Below are 23,643 nucleotides of genomic sequence, written 5' to 3'. Positions count from 1 at the left end.
GACATGTCCCAAGAAACTTTAAAATGGCAGTTACCAAACCGCTTATTAAGAAGCCACAGCTTGATCCTGGAGAATTGGCAGACCGATTTCAAATCTACCATTTAGGTCAAAAATACTAGAAAAGGTAGTGTCCTCCCAACTATGTTAATTTCTACAGAGAAATGGTATATATGAACAATTTCAGTCAGCATTTAGGCCCCATCACAGTACAGAGACTGCACTTAGAGTTACAAATGACTTGCTCTTATCATCTGATCGCAGCTGCATTTCTCTTCTAGTGCTTTTAGATTTTAGTGCTGTCTTCGACACAATAGATCATGACATTCTCTTGAATAGGCTGGAGAATTATGTTGGCATTAGTGGACTTGCATTAGCATGATTTAGGTCCTATTTATCAGACAACTACCACTTTGTATGTGTAAACGAGGAATTGTCAAATCAAACAAAAGTATGGAGTGCCACAGGGATCAGTTTTAGGGCCTCTGTTTTTCTCCTTATACATGCTTCCCCTGGGAGATCAGGAATCATGGAATACGTTTCCACTGTTATGCTGACGATAATAATTATAATTAATTATAATTTATAATTATATTTATTTATCACACATTTGCACATATACAGTGAAATTCTTTTTTTCAGATATCCCAGCTAAGCTGGGGTCAGAGTGCAGGGTCAGTCATGATATGGTGCCCCTGGAGCAGATAGGGTCAAGGGCCTTGCTCAAGGGCCCAACAGTGGCAACTTGGCAGTGCTGGGGCTTGAACCCCTGACCTTCTGATCAGTAACCCAGAGCCTTAGCTGCTGAGCCACCACTGCCCCTAAATTTATACCCAACTTTATAATTCTTCTAAACCCATCAATGAAATAAAAGATTGGATGGCCAGACATTTCCTTCTACTCAATTCCGACAAGACAGAGGTACTAGTTATTGGAAAAAAACCTCTAAAAATAAGCCGCTAAAATATCATTTGAACCTCAGTGACCTTCTGACACACTATATTCCATCACGTTCATTATGATCACAAAATTCTGGCTTGTTAATAGTTCCTAGAATATCAAAATCCACAAAAGGAGGTAGATCCTTTTCCTATTTGGCTCCTATACTATGGAATAGTCTCCCTAACACTGTTCGGGATGCAGACACACTCACATCTATTTAGCCAGGCATACACCTAATTTATATATCAACTCACAATTAGGCTGCTTTAGTTAGGTCTTTTTACAAAAACTTTTTTATCATCATCATATCAGAGGTGGATAGTAACGCGCTACATTTACTCCGTTACAATTACTTGAGTAACTTTTTGAGAAAAAAAAATACTTCACTGTAGTGCCTCACTGAACCTCGATTTTTGCTTTTTTTAAAGAAAAGGAGGAATGAGTCGTAATTAATTTTTGTGGAAATCAACATTATGCCACAAATACTGTCGATTGAACTTGTATTGAACCCAGAATATTCATTTAAGGCTTAAGCTTTCACTTATTTATTTCTTATTTATTTATAAAACCTCGTTTTAGTGAACAAAACACAAAACTACATTATAGCATTCATAATACATTTAATTTCTTCAAAAATGTTGTCAGTCACAGCGGGTTACTAGTTGCGCTTCATTTTTTTGACCAGCAGATGGCAAAATTTTGAACCTTGAAAGGTGCAATATGTAACATTTTTCATTTGCCAATGTGTGAACGGCTTGTAACGCAACTTAAAAAAATGAGCCCTTCCCGGACTTCCTAGGTTGCTTATTAAAGCCTGTAGACTGATTTTCATGCAAAGGGAGCGGGTCAGTTTTGCCAGGAAAATCCAAAGGATGTGACGTTTATGCATGCTCCCAAAAGCCTTGCCTCAGACAGTAGCGTCTCTTCCGCTATTCAACAGTGACAACAAACTGCAACATTAGGTAACGTTATCTTAGAGATGGAATCCAGCAAACGTCCGGCTCCCAGCACAACACCGACTTCTACACAAACTCAGAGTAAGCCAAAAAAAATAAATAAAATAAAATAAAATAAAATACATTTACAGTTGTGCTCAAAAGTTTGCATACCCTGGCAGAAATTGTGACATTTTGGCATTGATTTTGAAAATATGACTGATCATGTCTTTTATTTAAAGATAGTGGTCATATGAAGCCATTTATTATCAAATAGTTGTCTGGCTTCTTTTTAAATCATAATGATAACAGAAATCACCCAAATGGCCCTGATCAAAAGTTTACATACCCTTGAATGTTTGGCCTTGTTACAGACACACAAGGTGACACACACAGGTTTAAATGGCAATTAAAGGTTAATTTCCCACACCTGTGGCTTTTTAAATTGCAATTAGTGCCTGTGTATAAATAGTCAATGAGTTTGTTAGCTCTAGCAGGCTAGATACTGAGCCATGGGGAGCAGAAAAGACCTGCGTAACAAGGTAATGGAACTTTATAAAGAGGGAAAAGGATATAAAAAGATATCCAAAGCCTTGAAAATGCCAGTCAGTACTGTTCAATCACTTATTAAGAAGTGGAAAATTCGGGGATCTCTTGATACCAAGTCAAGGTCAGGTAGACCAAGAAAGATTTCAGCCACAACTGCCAGAAGAATTGTTCAGAATACGAAGAAAAACCAACAGGTAACCTCGGGAGAAATACAGGCTGCTCTGGAAAAAGACAGTGTGGTTGTTTCAAGGAGCACAATACGACGATACTTGAACAAAAATGAGCTGCATGGTCGAGTTGCCAGAAAGAAGCCTTTACTGCACCACTGCCACAAAAAAGCCCGGTTACAATATGCCCAACAACACCTTGACACGCCTCACAGCTTCTGGCACACTGTAATTTGGAGTGATGAGACCAAAATAGAGCTTTATGGTCACAACCATAAGCGCTATGTTTGGAGAGGGGTCAACAAGACCTTTAGTGAAAAGAATACCATTTCCACTGTGAAGCATGGTTGTGGCTCACTGATGTTTTGGGGGTGTGTGAGCTCTAAAGGCATGGGGAATCTTGTGAAAATTGATGGCAAGATGAATGCAGCATGTTATCAGAAAATACTGGCAGACAATTTGCATTCTTCTGCACAAAAGCTGCGCATGGGACGCTCTTGGACTTTCCAGCACGACAATGACCCTAAGCACAAGGCCAAGCTGACTCTCCAGTGGTTAGAGCAGAAAAAGGTGAAGGTTCTGGAGTGGCCATCACAGTCTCCTGACATTAATATCATCAAGCCACTCTGGGGAGATCTCAAATGTGCAGTTCATGCAAGACGACCAAAGACTTCGCATGACCTGGAGGCATTTTGCCAAGACAAATGGGCAGCTATACCACCTGCAAGAATTTGGGGCCTCATAGACAACTATTACAAAAGACTGCATGCTGTCATTGATGTTAAAGGATGCAATACACAGTATTAAGAACTAAGGGTATGCAGACTTTTGAACAGGGGTAATTTCATTTTTTTCTTTGTTGCCATGTTTTGTTTTATGATTGTGCCATTTTGTTATAACCTACAGTTGAATATGAATCCCATAAGAAATAAAAGAAATGTGTTTTGCCTGCTCACTCAGGTTTTCTTTAAAAATGGTACATATATTACCAGTTCTCCAAGGGTATGCAAAATTTTGAGCACAACTGTATCTACTGAATCCTGTCTGGCTAAGCGGAAACGTGATCGTGGTCGAGCGAAAACTAGAGTGAACATTGGCAGGGCATTTGATTCCTGGAGGGACCTTCATTCGGTTTTGGGGATCAAAACCGACCCTGAATTGGCATTCTTCTTATTGGACAGGTAAGCTTACATAACTGCAAAGCATGTGAAATATAGTGCCATAAGGATTGATCTGTGTAATTTTAGCTAACTTGATCTTGCCTGCTAATGCTGTCGAATTGCAAGCTACCTTGCTTCATAACTTTCAAATAATTTCAATGATCTTCTTTTTATACTAAAAGTCAGGTATGCTGATTCACAGTAACTGACATAATGTTAATCTGTAATTATTCACCAAAGTAAACTACAATAACACATGAAATGAATGCTAGACAATGTTCAAGATAATGCAAAAAGCTCCATTCATTAGTGTAACTTAACTTGGTTATACAGAAAATATATACATTCTTGTATATTATTATAAAACAAGAGTGCATCGATATATCAAAATGACAGTTGTGATGGAATCACATCAATACTGAATTGTGTCAACATATTTATAATGTACAGTCTATTTTATAAATAGCTATTGTCATCATCCACCACATTTAGCTAACATCTATTGATAAAGCTGGCTAGCTAGCTAACGCCGACATAGGCTATCTTATAAATGCAGTCAATGTATCATGCAAAGAAAAGTGATTACTTCAAACTTCAGTCTTGCATAGTCAGACCTATATCCACACTTTGTTTTAGTCCTGTTCCAGCACTGGAGAGTCAAATACAATCTCAAAATTTGTAGTAAAATAATCATAACTGTGTAATTTTAATTATGCTACCTCATCTGTCAGCATGATGTCAGTGAATCACGTTCAGTCCCTTTGTACGTTACATCATTGTTTTGGTCGATGCTCGCGTCCCTATGGAGTGTGTGCGTGAGCACGAGCAGCAGGTAGCTGGCTGCAGTTCACTTAATGGCCACAGGTGTCATTGATAACAAGGGTTTCTGAATCTTACATATTGCACCTTTGAACTGAAGCTTCGAGTAATGAACCCATTTTCAAAACATTTGTATTGAAAGCCTCATTGCTTCCTTCATAAAGCTTAATTTGCCCATCACTACCTCTGACCACCTTCTTATGTCATTCATCCATCGATCGCGTTATTGTTCAGGTGAGTAGATTTTTTGTGTAACTTTTTGCAACCAGGTAAAATTGTTGTCACATTGCTTCATTTTCCATGGCCATTCAAAATAATAGTAATAGTAAATGAAGGTACACTCATGACATCAAATATTTTATTTTAGTACATGGACATTCAAAAGAATGATGGAAATTTGTATTTATTTATATATATTTATGTTATGCTAATAGAGTGATTAAAGTTTGCATTCATAGTAACACTGTTTTGAACCCTATTATTCCACCCCCAACATAATTTGTGTGAAAAATAACAACGGAAGGTTTTTTAATATTAAAATTCATTAAAAAAAAATAAATAAATAAATAAAAAAGTGACGAGGGGGCCTCCTGTCCCACACTTGGGGTTATAGGGACAGTAGTTATAGGGTACATTTTTTTTTAGCCCAGCTGTACCCTATTATTTGTGTATTTAAGTTACAGTAGATCGGAGAGGAGAGCCTTTTTACAGTCTTTTTATTCTGGTTACAAGCAGTTCTCTGAATAACCAGAAGGTGGAAACACAGTCACATTTTTATATTGAACTTTCAAGCGGTTTACACTACTGTATTTATAATGTGCTTATAGGCAATCACAGTATTTATGGATTTTTACACACTTCTCTGCAATAAATTCAACTCCAACCTTTTAACTTACAGACTATTAAAATAATTTACAAAAAATTGAAAGAAAGTTTTTACATAAATGTTATAAAGTGTTTAAGAAATGTAGCATTATATTTGAAAATCTCCCATACTTGGCACCTTGCCTTATTTTCAGTCACCATTCACTTTCATTTCATTTTTTTTTTTTCCTTCTATACAATAAAGGTAAATTCAATTTGAAAAGCATCTCATTTTCTCTACATGGGGGGAAAAAAGAAAGTGATAAAGGACTGGAACAACATGAAGGTGAGTAAATGATAACAGAATTTCATTTTTGTGTGAACTATCCCTTTAAGGAAATGCTAATTATTTGCAGTGTTTAAATGTAAATTACTCAAACTATATTTGAGACAAATGATTTAAAAACAGACAAAAACTAGATTTATTTATACATCATTTTATTAGCTTGGCCATAAAGCAGAGATAAAAATGCAATTTAAATAATCTCACATCTTTAATTAGAAAATGTCCTTTTCTTTCTCCATCATAAGATATATCTATAATAGCTTAAAATAAAAACAATTATGGAGAAAAAAACAAGAGAATAATACGCTGTAGTCTCCCATTTCAGCCAAACTCTGTACACAATGGCGTCTATTAAAGAGTGGGGAGCCTGTTGTCCACAATTTTGACACAAAATCTTAACGTAATTTAGTTCAGATAGCTTCAGCCACACAAACGCTGCAGCATTTAATAATGTAATTACACTCTTACACCTTCTTGCATTGTTTATCACAAGCTCCCAAAGCTGCAAACCTTAACTTCAGTCAGTCCATCATTGTTTTTTGTTCAACAGCACTTCCTTTTCATCTTTCCTCAATATGTATCGTAACATCAACACATTCATGTCCTTTTTGTCTTTATTGTGCATTTTCTTGTATTGTCCACTCCTTCTACACACGAGAGGTGACCAGCAGTGAGCGTAGTCTGCTAGCTAACATTGCCTCCAGCTCTTCCAGAAGAGAGTCTTTTCCAGATGCGCTCCGTGTGCCAGACACCAGGATCAGCGTCCGGAATGCATCCTTCTCCAACAGACCTGCCATATTTTGTAGGAAATATCCCTCACAGTACATGCAAAGCTCCACCGCACCATGAGCCTGCAACAAAAATCTATTTTAAAAATATATATAGTACAATTTAATGTTATTAAAAGTTAATGGAGAGACATTTTGGTAGTAACAATAACAAAATCATTTGCTCACTGTAATTCTAACAAAATGTACCAATGTTATTCTTATAAAGTACCTTGGAGTACCATGTAAATATCACTGTAACATGGTACCGCTACAGTACTTGTGTTATAAGGGTATTGCGTTGGTTTAGTTATTACTCTATTTTGCATTTCAGAGTAGATGCAGTACACATACGATGATATATTTTACCTTAGCAGTGTGGTAGATGTTCACAGCATTGTCAAGGTCAATGCTTTGAGCGCAAAGTATTTCACAGTGCCGCTGTAGTGCCCCCAGCTGGAACAAACTCGCTGCTGACAGCAACTAAAGAAGACAGAGTAGAGAATATAAGGCTTGCGTGCAAATTATTTAAAGTTAAAATACTAGGATTTGCAGGTTAAAGAGTTAGTTCACCCCAAAAATTTACATTTTGTCAGCATTTGCACACCCTCATTTCCTTCCGAACCCGTATGAATTTCTCTCTTCCGTGGAACACAAAGGAAACATTTTAGCAGAATGTCCAAGCTGCTCTTTTCCATGCAATGACAATGTCACCACCATAAAGTGACCATAAAAGTGGTCCACAGGATTAATGATCTAAAAATGTATGTGAACTCTTTGGAATTAGCTGGTTTTCTACAGTAATTGGTCATAAAATGTAATATCATCATCATCATCATCATCAAAATCACAAGTTTAGACAAACAACAATGTGCTTAAGCGAAAAATGTTCAAACAATTTAATCTTGGTTGAACACATCCCATTAAACATTCACAGTGCTGTGGGAAAAGTGAACCTTTTTAATAACTGGTTGATCCTCATATGGCAGCAATAACCTCAACCAAATGTTTCCAGTAGTTGTGGATTAAACCTGCACAACGTTCAGAAGGAATTTTGGACCATTCTTCCTTACAGAACTGCTTCAGCTCCACCATATTCTTATGATTGAGGTCATTCCACAGCATCTCTATTGGGTTAAGGTCTGGTTTCTGACTTGGTCACTCCAAAAGGTGGATTTTCTTATTTTGAAGCCATTCTTTGATGTTTAGGGTCATTGTACTGCTGCATCACCCAACTTCTACTGAGCTTCAGCTGGTGCATGAACAGAGATGTTAACCAGTTCCGATGATACCTTCAAGTCTTTAATTGTCACTCTAGGGTTCTTTTTTACCTCATTGAACATTCTACGGTGTGCCCTTTGAGTGATCTTGGCTGGACGGCCACTTCTAGGGAGAGTAGCCACAGTACTAAATCGTCTCCATTTACAGACAGTTTGTCTAACTGTGGACAAATGAATATCTAAGTTCTTCGAGATAACTTTGTAACCCTTTCAGCTTCGACTGTAGGTCTTCTGAGATCTCTTTTTTTTTTTTTGCTAGGCATGGTCCACGTCAGCAGATGCTTCTTGTGAATAGCAATCTCAAAATGTTTGAGTGCTTTTTATAAGTCAAAGTAGCTCTAACCCACACCTCCAATCTCAAGTCATTAACTGGATGCCAGGTTTGCTAACTCCTGGCTCTAATTAGCTTTTGTTGATGTCATTAGCCTAGGGATTAACTTACTTTTTCCATAGCACTGTGAATGTTTAATGGGATGTGTTCAATAAAGACATGAAAAATTATAACTGTTTATGATTTTTTAGGTTAAGCACATTGTCGTTTGTTTATACTTGTGACTTTGATGAAGATGAGATCGCATTTTATGACCAATTAATGCAGAAAACCAGAAAATTCCAAAGGGTTTACATACATTTTCTTGCCACTGTAGCTTTATGTGATGAACAGACTAACATACTGTATGCACTAATGTGAATGCAAATGCTTCTAGCAATGCAATCGCGATTTTGTGCGACGTTGCGTTTCAAAATGTGTCAGAGCGCAATTCTTGATGTTGCCGCAAGGGGCGCTATAGCAAGATTAGAGTGAATTATCCGCTTCTACGGTGTTTTATTCTTTTAAGTCAACTACTGTCATGAGGGAATATTGCAGAACAAGTAAGTTTAAGTTGATATATTTATAGCAACTTTCCATAACAAAGACCAAGTTTACAAGCTATTAAGAAAACGGTTTATACCAGGGTTTTTGCAGAAAGCGACGTTCTAAAGCGTCATGTAAACGAGAATGCAGATCCTTACACTGTAAAAGGGATTATGAGAAAGTGATTTAACACACCCATGTTTCTCACGGAAAATGCGGCTTTTGTGGTCATGTGAATGCATAAGCAATGTTGTTACAGGTGTTTGAGGAGTGCACATGTGCGTGAACAGACCGGATAACAATCGCCATAGGATGGAGCCCAACAACAAGTCAACAAAGCAGAAAGAATTCAACGGTCCCTCACGCTCGCGCATATTAGGGACGCCATCTTGGCCCCATGAAATTCCTGGACACCTGATCAATGACCAAAAAACGTATTGCGGGCCATCGCACAAAAGTGAAAAATATCAATTTCAGTCAACCTAACAAAGCAGTTCATGAAAATTAATAGGAATTTCTTATGATTAATTTTAGAATACGTTTGATTCTTCTCCCATAGTGTGCTTATAAAGGGTTCATATGTGTAAACACGTTGGGAAAATAGTGAAATTCCAGGGCATTTTGCATCCCAGAATGGAATGACATTTTTCCAAGACAGAAACCAGGATGATCATGGAAAATTCTGGACAGGTGTCAACAATAGCGCATATGCACTCGTGCATTGGGGGAATCCCAGAGTTTTACTTTAGAGGGAAACCCCACTATTAGAAAGTTAAGAAAACAAACACAGCAACAGTTCTGGAATATCTGGAAATAAAGCAAAGCAACGGAAAATGAAATAGCAAAGTCTTTCTTGGATGCCATGTTTGTTATTTACACAAGTGTTGCGGGGAAATTATGTTGCTGTGGAGAAAGCTGCTTAATGACCGAGCCACATGTATAAGGGAGTAAAGAGTAAGCCGCTTATACAGTGCATGTAAACCAGAATGCTATTTTCTCACAATAACCTGATTTCTAGTGTCCATGTAAACGTAGTCAATAACACATCCATCGCCCCTTTGAGCACCAAGGTTTTGTATGGCACAGCAACACAAGAACGAACGTTAGTATGTTCAACCAAATTTAAACTTCACAATCGAAGAATGGCATTATTGACGTCAAACTTGCCACTAAACCTCTTTGTGTGGCATGTTTGAGTATACGCAAATCATATTTGAGTGTGTATAATACCATACTGTCTAGTCCTCACACAAAGCTATTGTATGGTTTTAGGAGACTTGGAATATAGTGCACAAGTTGTTTGAACTACTTTTCTGGTGCTTGAAAAAGCTCAGATATCTTCAGAACAGGATATCAATACTGTGTAGCAAGATTTGTACTGATATAAAGCATTTAAAAGTAATTTATGATAAAAATCACAATGGTGGATGGACAGTATGTCTATTCATAAAAAATGGTATCATTGTGATCCTAATGATCCAAATCCATAGAGAGCTCAATCATGAATTTTGGGCAAATGATTCAAAAGTTAAGTTCAAAAATATCATTTTTTGGAATTTATTAAACAGAAGAGGGGCACTGTCAGCAAACTTGGCACTGTCCCCTGAGATCATGGGAGCAGTGATGCATACCAAGTTTCAGTTTGATAGGAAAAAGCGTTGCTGAGATACGGCTTGACTTCCTGTTTTTTGTCAACTTCAGTTTCGGTATGAAATAATTCATTAACGATTGTGAAAATAAAAAATCCTTTGATAACTTTTTGTGCAGCTCAGTCTGAAGATCATCTGAGACAACTTTGGGAAAAATTGGAAAAGATTTGTAGAAATAGCGAAAAAGACTGTTAACGATATATTTCGCAATATTGCGCGATCAATACAGTATACGCAAATGAGATCTGAATAGTGAATAAGGGCATACATTTAAGTCTATTCCTCACACAAATCTACCATATGTCTTCATAAGACTTGGAATATAATGCACAAGTTGTATGGACTACTTTTATAGTGCTTTCCCATCCTTTTCAGAGCTAAAAATTGTCCGTCACCAGTCACTTTCATTGTTTGTAAAAAGTAACATGAACATTCTTTAAAGCATCTGCTTTTGTGTTCCATATATATATATATATATATATAAAAGAAAGTCATACTTTTTATTTTGAATGAACAAATCCTTTCATCTATCTTGTTTCGTTACCGACTGCCTTAAAATTACAAAAATATCTTACTGGCCAAGAAGAATAAAACTGAAAAGATAGTGGGAGATTACTGTTAAATTATTGCAAGAGGTTCCACTGCATGAACGATACTAACTAGTAAATATTGTTAGTATCATATTTGAAGTGGAACCCCTTGAGTGTTACCTGCAATAATTCAAGATTAAACTTCCACTATCTTTTCAGTTGTATTCTTCTTGGGGGAAACTAGAGTTTCATTGGCAAAGTATGACCGGGGATGAATCGCCAAGATCATATCTGCCTTGTGACCCCTCTATATCTGAGTTGTTTGCTCTAGAGTCTAAATTGGACTGTATTTTGTTTATCTTACCTCCAGTAACTCTGAGACGCCCATCTTCAGCGACTCTGTTCCGCCACAGTACAGGTATGACATCATCATCTGGATATACACAATGTGAAAATAATTAAACTCTGATTAGTTCTGGGAACACTCTGTTGCCACACGGCCCACCGGGCGAGATTTCATCTGATGTTACCTGGAAGATGTTGTACTTGATGTTGTTGATCTCAATGTCCTTGCGTGGTTGAGTGCTGTCCGACCCGTTTTGTGCCAGCAGAAATTTGAACCTGTTCCCAGAGCAGAAAACACCCTTTATTCATTTCTGACACTTTGTGAAATAATTGTTACAATTATAATTAGAAGTGGTGCTTGCTAACAAAGATATCAGGCTCACCTCTCAGATGCTGTTAGTAGCAGAACACCATGAGCGTAGAACGGTTTCTCCTCTACTAGGAACGTCACGTCAGACATCTCCGGATTGTTCAGGAAGTGAGGGTCTGTGGAAAGAGACATTTTAGAATTCAGATCTACTTAATAGCAAGATTATTCATTTTAATGAAAAACAAGTAGCAAAAATGTTAACTTGGGATGAGTATTTTATCTAATCAAAAATGAGACTTTACCAACAATGGAGTCATTTACCAAGTTGAGCGGAGAAAGTTGCCTTCTTTTCCACAATAAGAGGAAGAGGAGCAGGACCATAACAGTGACTGAAAATGATGCCCAGCTGCTGGATTATAGACTCATTCTACAGAGACAGAGAGAGAAAGGGAGAGGTCTGGTTACCAGTAATTCTTCATAATATACCATGTACTTTTAACAAGAAACAAAGAGCCAATAAAGGCCCATTCACACCAAATTTGTATCGCAAAAAAGATTCAAAAACAAAACAATGCATCTTTATAAACTCCTTCACATTAAGTCTGCAATATCAAACTACTGATCCTTTATTTTTGTATTTGTAGGCTTGGTAATTTAAAAAGAAAAATAATAAAAAATGTCATTTAGTTGTAATGGACTAGTCGTGTGAACAAGTATCCACCTTTTCTAACTAAAGACCTGCATCAGTTTTAGTACCTTGCTGTTTTTCAGTATGTTAAACATCAGAGGAAAGCCGACACAGACTAGTTCCTCACAGTAGTCTTCTTTGATGGAGGTGAAGTCTCTGAGGAGGGATAAAGTAACTGCAGCTCTGGACTTCTGCTGAGCGCTGCGTAATGACTCCAGCCACACGTGCAACTTCCACGGTACTCCTGTGAAATCAAGCGCAATACAAACTGTCTGTGGATAATCAAATGCATGCAAGATATATATACATTTTAAGTAACAAGATTCAAACAAAGAAAACAATAAATTTATGGTAACACTTTATAACTAGATTTTTACATGTGAAGTCTATACAACAGTCAATGCACACCTTCAATGCAATTTTTTTTTTTTTTGCCTGTTTTTTCATCTGCCAGTCAAAAATCGTAAGTCTGATTGTTTAGACAAGAAAGAGCGTATGGTAAACAATCTGTAAAAATTATACACATTTTATCCAATTAGCTGCCATTCTCTCTTTTTGATTTAACTCGTTAATTCAGTTCATCATTGTGGTGAGCAGGGCGGAGCCAAGCGGCATCTGGGCAGAGCGAGGCCGGAAAGATAAGTGGCGAATGACTTCCACCTGCACGCCACACCGGCCTCGCTCTGCCCAGACGCCGCTCGGCTCCGCCCTGCTCACCACAATCATCATTGGAGTGATTCAAGCTTGAAGTACCACCTGTTTTCATCAGGGGGCAGTAAGCGAAACTCCAGATGTATAGGAGATGCGCAGCTGTACAGCGAACTAACCAAACTCAGGACAGCACAAGATGAGAATGGATTCTTGCGTTCACAGCTGGATGGAGTGCAATTCTGAATGCAGGGAACTCAAGGTGTGTTTCAAACTACATTTAACTTGACAGCGCAACCTAAAAACACTGTTTATGATGCAAAGCAAACAAAGTGAGATGCTCCAAATTCGTCCGTTAGACGCCTGTGTACATTGTTGTGTCGCTTAGAAAAGCCCTCAACAGATTATCAAATTCAAATGCAAAATGGATTGCTGAGCACTGTAGGCTAATGATAGACTTACTGTATGTACATTTTGACATTGCAATTCTGCTTCATAACCCAAGGTTAAAAGTTGTGCTAACCCCCTTTCAGAATTACAAGTATGTAACATTGATTAAACCAGGGTAAAAATTGGCCTTCACCCAAGATGATAAAGACTTTAACCCGGGGATAAGCATAGTGTGAAAAGCTAACCTACCCAATGATCTGAGTTCCATGGTGACGTCCAGGTATCCATGCTCAGCGCTGTAGAAAGAGGCCTCCTGCAGAGCTTTCATACGCGCCTTACACAGCTTGGGCAGAGTACCTTCTGATGCCAGGCTGAGGTTAGGGGACGGTGGAGGAGGTAAACAGTGTCCATTCTGGCCAGACGTCCCCGTCTCGCCCTCCACACCCTCCGCCAGGATCTCCTCCAGCGAGAGCACGTCATCCCTCACCTTCTGAGGCTGAGAAAGGAGCTTCCTCAACACATTCCTGGAGAACATGCATAAGATTTGCATTACTTAATAGAAAGATTGATCACTTAAAAGTTAGTATTGGGTAAGTGTGTACTTGAGCCATGTGTGTTAGTAAGATCTGCTCCAGTCTTCAGGGGGTGATGGGATGTTGTACCTATGGCCATGGGCTGCAGCATGACTGAAGCAGTTCATGTCCTCATACAGCGATGATGTCAGTGCGTTGCCATTCTGTGACCTCAGCAGGGGATCCGCACCCCGCGCCAGCAGTAAGCTAACCATCTCGTAATTCCCTGTGAGATTGCAAAACATGAAGAGATGACCAGAGGAGAAGTTAGGACAAGGAAAAGAGGAAACAGATGGTGAAATCTTAAGTATCATGATAATAAATGACAGAGTACCACAATAAAAGAAAAGAATGCAATTCATGATCATTACTTTAAAGACTTTAAAGGGGTCATGTCACGAGGAATCAAACTGTCCTTCATCGTGTGAGGTAAAATAGTTCAATGTACTATAAAAACATTTTGGAACTTTCAGAACTGAAAACGTACTATCTAGTCCAAAAACGACAGAAACCTGAAATAACATATGACCTCCTGCATTTACATTCAACACCATCTACTCTGTGTTCAGAAGATTGGCCTGCTCAGTCTTGATGATGTAATAAGGATGAAGTAGGATAGACACTACAAGATAGATAGTAGTAAAATCTGCCAAAACTGTGCTTCTCCTGGCTCTACATATCCTTCTGAAGTATCCCAACATTGGAAACATGTAATTGAAGTTTATTCTTAACAAGATCCCTGATCATGTGAGTCTGATCTTAACAGTTTAAGTGACACATGTTATGTGGACCTCGAGGAATACCTGTTGTTAGGGTTGTGGCACTATGAAACCTCTGAGCAAACAAATATTTATAACCTCTCAGAAATCCTAATAAAGAACGTCCCCACATGTTTAAAAGGTTTAAAACCAAACACAAGCCCTTAACTGTGACACACACTGCCAAAATACACGTTCCTGACCCAGTTCAGTCAACTCTAGTTGTTTGTGCCCTGTACAGCTTGGCTTTGGTCCGCCAACACAGGGCCATATTTTTAGGGATTTCTGTTTTGGATGGGAGTGACAAGGCTGCACTGGCAGGCAGTAAATCTATGCTGGGTAATGAGGGGTGAGGCTGTGGTACTCACCTGCTGCTGATGCCAGCTGGAGAGGTGTCTCTGCGCTGCTCTCCTGTCCGTTACGAACAGCTGCTCCCTCTACGTTTGCTCCTGCGTCTAGGAGAAGCTAAGGATACAGACTTGGTTAAACTTAATATTTGGTGATACTTGGTTATGTAAGTCAAGACCTATACACATAACAAATCTCTGCTGACATTAAAGACTGCATGAAATCATAAGCGCAGTTTCCTTGCTAGTCTGTTAAGGGTGTTTTTAAGGGACATTCTCAATTTAGAAAGCATTTGATTGGACAAAATCTGTGTAATGCAAGATGAGTCATTCATATTTTTGGTTAGTATTTGCGGAAGAAAAAGACTGTAAATTTTAAATGTAGCATTTAGCATCTAGCATTTAGATGCCTTCAAAGCTAACAGACCTCGATTTAAAGCTACAAAACTACAACTTTAATTTCAGGGGGTCTTGTAACACAAGGATACAATGTATAATTTATGGTCATAACTTGAACGGAGTAACTGATTTAAATTAAGTTGAGCAAAAATGAAGTATAAAAAGTAGCTATTTACCTGCACAACTGATATATGTCCATGTAATACAGCAAAGGTCAGCGCCACCCAGTGTCGGCTGTCTGGGTGGACTGAGGGGTGTTTGGGAGAGCACACAGGGACCTAGACACAAAAGACCATCAGCTTTAGCTGGATTGGATTTTCTCCAAGAAAACATTTATGACAAGATTATAAAATGAAACATTGCATCCCTACTAGGCATGTGACGGCATTGTGTAATATGGTATATCATGGTAATTAACAAACCCGATATTGTTAGCGTCAGCACTTTAAAATACCGTAAATAATTCTAGTTAACCTTTTAGCCAAAGTAGTTTTTTCCATCAACGAAAAAGAGTCACAACACTGTTTGTATGCGACATAAATGACACATTTATGCACTCGGATGTAAACAAAACCAACGTGGATGAGAAGCATGGCTGAAGGAGGAACGTAGCCAAACCTTTATCTGCCGTCTATAACGGTTAAGAAGATAATTGTTTGAAGATAGTTTCCCTTTGTGTAAAACGTGGCAGAAAAGTGGCAGTGAAACACGGTAACACCTGTAACGTGTTCGCTCATCTGCGGGACAATCATCCCGTGCAATTCAGCAAGATAAAGGTACTGAAAGTTGTGACAGTTAAAACTGTTTTTGAAAACCTAGACAACTAGCTAAGTGACAACTAAGACGACAAAGAAGGTGAACTGTTGTTGCCATTTGCAGATATTGTGTAGCCTGTTTGTTAAGTGGCCGAAGAGTAGTTCCCTAAAACTCCGCTAGCTACACAGAAATGTTTGTGTCTTGTAGTAACAACTAAAATACAGTTGTAATCAGCTAATACTAAGTCCTGTAATAATGGCAATGTGGCACAATGATGATTTCAATATTAAGTTACGAAGCAACGCAATCGTATGTTGCCATACAGTGGGAGTGAACTTGTGGTTATTACATTTGTAGCTAGCGCCTAGCTATATATTAGCAACTGGCTTGCTATCCAGATAAAACATGCATACTATTGTTGTAGCCAATTAGTTGTTCAATTATTTTTTTTAAATGTACAGGAGTTTTTTCAAAGCTCTTTGTTATCTGTTCATTTGAAAGGCCAGTTTGGTATTGAAAAAAGTTATTAAACTTGTTATTATGAGAACAACAATAAAGTGTGTTTATCTTTCAATCTTTGTAATGTAATTCAATACCATGATAATACCTTATACATGATAGAAGCTTCAGTTATTATCGTGTTGTGAAAATTTGATACCATCACATGCCTTATCTTTATGAACTCTTCACCGAGCGTAATATCACACAGGAATGATCTATAGTTTTTTTGTTTTGTTTTCAAAGCTAAGTCAACCTTTTTAATTGTCAAACTGTCTTGTTCAGTTGCTGAAAAACTCATTTAGGTATTTTTTGCAAAAAACATTATTTGAAACATAAAACCCATATGGGCTTGGTGTAAACAAAAATAAAAAATAAAAAATTAGTGACTGACTGAGATTGTAACTGGCGGTGCTTACCACTACATCTAGATTGGCTCCAGCGTCAATCAACATCTGGACTAAAGCTTCATCTCCAGCTGCGCAGGCGTACATCAGTGGGGTCATACCCTGATGCAGATATGGAGAGAGTGAGTAGAGTTTGACATCTGGATCCGAAACATGATATCAGTTTAACACAGTGATGTATAATTTGGTTTTGGGAGCTGAGAGGTGTTGTTACAAATCAGGTTTGCGGGTCTGTTCGCATGTTACCTGGTCATCCATGCTGTTGACACCATCTGGCCCCAGCAGCTCGATTGCCTGGCCAATCAGATCAGTGCGGCCACAGTTCAGCATGCGAAAGGCCAGGTCCAGCTGGAACTTTTCTGTGGCGGCTTTGGCGTCCAAACGCTTGAAGGAACTAAAACAGCACTCAGGCCTAGAAAAAGAGCAGAAGAGTCAGTAGACATTGGAGTTTTTCACATGGTTTCCTGGGTGGAGTGCTGTATTTTTCCTCAAGCGTTTAGAAATCATAAAGAATAAGCCTGAGGTCTTGACATCAGCATGTGGGCAACAGTTTGGTTTTGCCAAAGTTTTAATACAGTTCAATGAAAAGTCACATATAAGTGTATAGCATGAGATCATGTGTGATAATTTAATTTGAGTACTTATTTAATTTGAGGCCATAAATGTCTGTTGACATTTTTAAACTATATTTTATTTAGTTATATTTACAACACATGATAGTGAAATTTTGTCACTAGGCCTGCAGAACTTGAAAAGTACCTTTAAAGCTGAAGTATGTAATTTCTGAGACACTAGCGCCACAATGAAATTGCAAAAATAAACAATGTTTTCAAAACAGTTTTCTGAATACGCCCCTTGTCTGCTGGTGTTCAACAGTCAGATAGTCCCGCCCCTAACTCACACCATTGATTGAGTAATGTTATTGGGGAATTTTTATAGCGCCACAGAGACAGTGTTTACAGTTTTTGAGAAAATTAACCTATGAATGGCGTACTTATATTTGTCACTGCATATTAAGCTGGGATTGGAGAAAGTATTTTAACACCAAAAAAGTTACACAACTCAGCTTTAAAGTCCCTATGAGATCAAACTTTGAATTTTACAATAGGAAATAGTTAAATACAGGAACGAAAACTGCACATGTAAAGCAGTTTCATAGGGTATTAAAAATTAGCCCAATTTATTTGCTTAAGTAAATGTCACTGGTGTTATTTTGGTGTATTGGTGTTACCCGTGTTAATCGCACTCACACACATTATCAACACATCTCTCAGAACTGGAAACTTTCCCAATACTTTCAAGCAGGCTTGAGTATCCCCACTGCTTAAAAAACCAACACATAACCCAACAGTATTCGACAACTACAGACCGGTGTCTCTCCTACCCTTCCTGTCTAAAAACTGTTGAGAGTGTCGTATTCATCCAGTTGTCTAATATTCTCTCACAGAAAAACCTACCTGACAGACATCAGTCTGGCTTCAAAAAAGGACACTCAACAGAGATTGCCCTCTTGTTAGTAGCTGAAACCCTGCGACTGGCAAGAGCTAACACCAAATCATCTGTCCTTATCCTTCCTGAGTTGTCTGCTGCTTTTAACACAGTGAACCACAAGATCCTCCTGTCCACCTTCTCTGACCTGGGCATCACAGAAACTGCGCTTGGATGGTTTGAGTCATACCACATTGGCAGATCTTTCAAGGTCTCCTGGAGATGAGAGGTGTCCAAGTCACACCAGTTGATCACCGGTGTACCTCAGAAATCAGTGCTTGGACCTCTCCAGTTCTCAGTGTACATAACATCACTCAGACCAATCATTGAGGCACATGGCTTTTCCTACCACTGCTATGCAAATGATACGCAGCTCTACCTGTCGTTCCAGCCTGATGACCCTACTGTCTCAGTTCGTACCTCTGCCTGCCTCTCAGACATTTTGGCCTGGATGATGGAACACCAACTTCAGCTCAACCTTGCCAAGACAGAACTCCTCGTGATCCCAGCCAACCCATCTGTTGACCACAACCTCACTATTCATCTTGGTTCAACTACACTAACACCAACCAAAACAGCTCGGAACCTGGGAGTGGTGGTAGATGACCAGCTTAATTTTACCGCCCACCTCTCATCAACAGCCCGGTCTACCGTGCAGATTCAATGCTTTACAACATCAGGAAAATTAGACCTTTTCTGTCTAAATATGTTACACAGCTCCTGGTCCAAGCTCTGGTCATTTCAAGACTGGACTACTGAAATGCTCTGTTGGCCGGCCTCACAGCTAACACAGTTAAGCCACTGCAGATGGTCCAGAATGCAGCAGCGCGTCTGGTCTTTAATCAGCCAACAAAGGGCTGATTAAACTCCAGCCATTTTAAGAACTTGGCAGTACAACACTGCAGATGTTGTTGAACTTGGTATGACAAATTGCTTGCTATGTTCCTTATTTGAAGTCCCTTTGGATAGAAGTGTCTGCTAAATGACTAAATGTAAATGTAAATTTTGCATAGTTCATAAGTGCATGTTTTTTAATATTTTTTAATAGGAATATTTCATCAATGTATTAACTTTCTCTGTCTCAAACATCTGAAAAAATATAAGTTAAACTATATTAACTTTAGATTTACTGGAAAAATTGTTAGTGCTGCTTGCCCATGCAAAACCCGCCACCATGCTTCTAATTTCTCTGTGGTTGCTAAGGTGTTCTAAATGGATTAAGGCATTGATGTGCAGTTGCTAGGTTGTTCTGAGTAGTTTTTAGTTAGTTGCTATGTGGTTGCTGCCCCCTCAATTGTTTTGAGACTTCTGTCTCTGCAGAACGAAAATGGGCGTTTCACAATCAGTGGGCATTTTTAACAACTTTAGACGATTATGCCTACTACATTGAGATTCCCTACTGTCATTGGATAGTTGGAAGAAAGGCCCATCCCAGTTTGAAAATGCCCCCAGATTGGGAAACGCCCATTAGTGTTCCACAGAGACCATACTTCGATTTTTGAGCCAAGTATTTTGTCTAAAAATATTTTGAATGAATTTTTTGAACTTCCAAAAACAGATTTGTTCATTCCATAATTAAATTAAATGATAATGGTATGTAAAAAAAAAAAAAAACAACATGCAACATACCACAGGTGATTAGGAGCTCACGCTCACAGGTAAGGTCGAGCACTCAAGGGAAAGCTCAGTATTATGGTGTTGTTACAATTAATAGCATCAACTTCCATTATTATCTCTTTCGTTGTCAGTCAAGTTGTTTTTGAATTTCTTACTTTAGCAGTCTGGGCTCACAGTCCAGTCCAGGCAGGAGTAGGCGTGCTGTCTGTCTGACATCATCGCTGTCCACCAATAAGCTGCGGCGATGCTCGGCGTGTACGATGGCCACACGCATCCACTCCATCAGTGGTGGGAGCAGGAGAAATGGCCTGGATGAGGGGCAACAGGAAACAAGTCATTACAAGTTTGTTCGCAATCCTTTGTTTCTATTATTATTGCAATAGTTTTATTGTTTTTATTGCTATACGTGAGTAGTTGGGTTTAAAGTACACTACCAGTCAAAAGACTTATGCTTAAATTATTAAAATTTATATAAAAATGTAGACCTCTATTTTTAAGGGTGAGCTGGAAATGATACTGATTTTATTCTAAAATATACAGTAGAAAATATTAATAATAAAGAATGAGTAGGTGTGCCCAAACGTTTTACTATCGGTATACACCACTGTTGATACTGACACTAATAAACCAGGTCCATGTTTTCAGTATGTCTTACTCCATTAATATCACTAATAAAATAGTATACATTAAAAAAATCTCAATCATGCACTTATTCAAATCAAATCTTTCAACAAGGAATTGATGCTGTATGTGTGTAACAAGTCTGCAGAGATCCAAGGTTGTGTAAAAAAAGTTTGGCCACACTACACTAAATCTGCTAGTTTTTGAAAAGAAGGGCTTGTGCAACGAGAGAAAGCTTTCAGTGAGATGTGTCGTGTCTTTCAGCACGCTGTCATATCAATGAATTCATGCTGAGAATGAGATACAGCTGCTGGAGTCGCCTCACACAACCCCCTGCAGACATGAGTGTGTTGTGTTTGTATTTGTGTGAGTTTCACAATGAGTACAGAAATTGTTCAGTTGCGTTTACTAGAAACATAAGGGCTGTTTGTTGGACCCAGATCAAATCATGTAATAAACTAAATTGCACAATGTACGAATGGTTTTTTTCTTTCTTTCTTTCTTTCAACACAAAATAAGATATTTTCAAGAATGTCCAAGGTGCTCTTTTCCATATAATGAAAGTCAGCTGATGCCGTAAAGTAGCAAAGTAGCATAAAACTACTCCATACACTGAGAAGCTCTAGGGCTCTATTGTCATGACTGTGCGAGGCACAGCGTAACGTGCAACAACTGTGCGCAATGTCTTATCTAATTTTCATGAGGGCACTAATTCTAAGCACAAGTTTCGTGACAGCGCAAAGCGCAAATTGCCATGGGTGGGAGTGTTTGCGCTATCTGTGAGAGTATTGTATGGTTATGATATGGCACAAAGCACAATTTGCTAATTTCTTGAGAAACAGGTCATTGCGCTAAGATGTTTCAGACCACATCTGATTTCAGCGCAAAGTCTAAACTCAGAGATTCCACCAGCTGGTGGTAATAAAGTTAATGTCCAAACTCTGAAAATACAGTATAGTGGAACATCACATTATGTCCCTAACAATCACTGTTGTAGTTTTTTTAAACAAAAATTATGAGATTTGTATTAGACTTTCTAGAGATCATGGTTTATTTTTCAATTATTATTATTATTATTATTATTATTATTATTATTATTATTATTATGTTTAAATGTACAAATGTATTTATGATCTAAATTGTGTTGGAATTTTTACACCTGTTGTCGTAGAGTGATTAAGTCTGCAAAGGGGCTGGTGGAAGAAGTTGATGAGGGTAAAATGTTTGGATTAGGGGAAGTGGTTATATACAATGTTTTGATGATTTCTGATTATATTTTAGTTTTTTTCCAGTATAAATTAAATTAAGAAATATTCTTGGTTTATTTTTTTTGTTTCAATAAATGATGCCAGCAGTGACCCCTCCGTCCCCAGGCAGACAGCTGCGGCTGCTCCACTGGCAGATGGCAGCGTAGAAGACTCCGCAACAGCGCATCCCTCCTCCCTCCCGGGTTTTGAGGTCACTGTAACGGGTAACGGTTGGGCAAGGAGGAGGCGGGAACTGGCTGAACAGTTAACATAACATGTAATGATAAAACTCAACATAAAAAAACACAGACACACATGCAATGCGGCCGCGTGCGTCTCTCTCAAACCAGCGTCTCCGTCTGTTCCTTATCTCGCTCTCGCGCTGATCAGCTGATTCATCGCCAGCCATGCTCCATCACGGCCCGGGCATGCCCTCCACCTCGTCACACTCTGACTATGATTTAACTAACCCTATACATCCAGATCCTGACTAGAACCACATTTTCCATGTGTATAAAAGGAGCGTGTCACTGTTATAGAAATATGCCTGCATTAAACAAGGACACAGTTAAATGTACAAAAGAACATAAGTCCATATTTCTATTCTAATTCACTGCATACAGCCCATTTACACTACCAACTTCTCATGAATGTGCTGTCTTTGTTTATATCGCTGGTGCTTGACAGGGAATGGAAACTCAGAATTAAATTTCACTTGGCCCAGCCCATTAGCGCTTTGTGCAATTTCGCCAACCCATTTGCACCTAGACTACCAAAACTTCATGGCCACGCCCATTGACTTTGCACGTATGACTTATCGCATAGTGCTGCTCTTAGCGCTAGCACTCTTAAAATAGGGCCCATAAGATTTAAAGTCTTGTCTCCTGAGAAATAATAAAAAAAATATATATTGGGGTTTAAGCTTAAAACAAACAAACAAACAAAACTATTTGTCAATAAACATGTTTTCCCTTTGAATCAAGTTTTTTTTCTTACCCCATTGGCAAAAAGTTTTTCTTGTTATAAGCATAAACTTTACTTCATTTTGTTAGATTTCTCTGAAAACAAGACAAAAAAAAAAACAAGACTGGAAAATGTGCTATATTGCAAGTTATCTGAAGTAATTCGATAATTAAAAAGTCGTTATTTACTGTAATTAGTCATTATCTTCCCCTGTACCAAAGCTCTCAAATCTCATTTGCACTTCAGAATATTCAATGCATGTTGCCATTCACTTTCCTTGTATGAAAAAAGGTTGCGTGAAGTTATATCACATGGGTATGGAATGACATGAGGGTGAGTAAATATTTGACATTGTTCCCACTATCACCATTCGACCTTATGCACTAAGAGGGGATGGTATTGTCACTTTTTAGTGATTTGTTAGCTGTGTTTGCATCTAAATCAGCCTGAACCATGAAGTATCAACACCAGGCACCAATACAGGAGTCCCAGCGTCCCCTTCCCAAATTCTAATCTAATCTTTTTGTAAGCAAAACCTTGATAACACGATCCACATACCCACTTCCACCAGCAGCTAGCACTGTGTGTGTTTGATAACGTCTCCCCAGCTTTTTGCCCCCTCAGATAAAGTATGCCTCAAAACGGATTTAGAGAAGATACCAGCCTGAAAGTTTGTACCCAGAGAGCTCGATTCACTGCAGGAACATAATGACGTCAAACAGAAAAACAACAATATCCCGCGGAGAGTCTGTTGGCCCAGCAAGACATGTAAATGAGCTATACTGAGA

The 23,643-nt window shown here is 38.5% G+C and overlaps 1 protein-coding gene across 2 annotated transcripts in view; it reads right to left on the bottom strand.

Moving 5' to 3' along the window:
- Window positions 1-5,782: 5,782 nt before the first annotated feature.
- LOC127435662 (ankyrin repeat and BTB/POZ domain-containing protein 2-like) overlaps window positions 5,783-23,643 on the bottom strand; it is a 66,985-nt gene continuing 49,124 nt past the window's right edge. Inside the window, exons 5-18 of one of the 2 annotated variants that reach the window (XM_051689295.1) lie at window positions 20,180-20,332; window positions 17,166-17,331; window positions 16,932-17,021; window positions 15,435-15,536; window positions 14,881-14,977; window positions 13,845-13,980; window positions 13,432-13,706; window positions 12,213-12,388; window positions 11,778-11,883; window positions 11,530-11,632; window positions 11,332-11,422; window positions 11,166-11,234; window positions 6,856-6,969; window positions 5,783-6,570 (exon numbers count right to left, since the gene is read on the bottom strand). In XM_051689295.1, coding sequence (XP_051545255.1) covers window positions 6,367-6,570; window positions 6,856-6,969; window positions 11,166-11,234; window positions 11,332-11,422; window positions 11,530-11,632; window positions 11,778-11,883; window positions 12,213-12,388; window positions 13,432-13,706; window positions 13,845-13,980; window positions 14,881-14,977; window positions 15,435-15,536; window positions 16,932-17,021; window positions 17,166-17,331; window positions 20,180-20,332 — 1,882 coding nt within the window. In that variant the 3' untranslated portion in view covers window positions 5,783-6,366. Of the gene's footprint in view, window positions 6,571-6,855; window positions 6,970-11,165; window positions 11,235-11,331; window positions 11,423-11,529; window positions 11,633-11,758; window positions 11,884-12,212; window positions 12,389-13,431; window positions 13,707-13,844; window positions 13,981-14,880; window positions 14,978-15,434; window positions 15,537-16,931; window positions 17,022-17,165; window positions 17,332-20,179; window positions 20,333-23,643 lie in introns of those variants that run through there. The other variant, XM_051689296.1, reaches the window with a different exon arrangement.

This window comes from Myxocyprinus asiaticus, chromosome 46 (assembly GCF_019703515.2).
Source record: "Myxocyprinus asiaticus isolate MX2 ecotype Aquarium Trade chromosome 46, UBuf_Myxa_2, whole genome shotgun sequence".
Classification (NCBI taxonomy): Eukaryota; Metazoa; Chordata; class Actinopteri; order Cypriniformes; family Catostomidae; genus Myxocyprinus; species Myxocyprinus asiaticus.
This window is presented reverse-complemented; position numbering and strand designations above follow the sequence as displayed.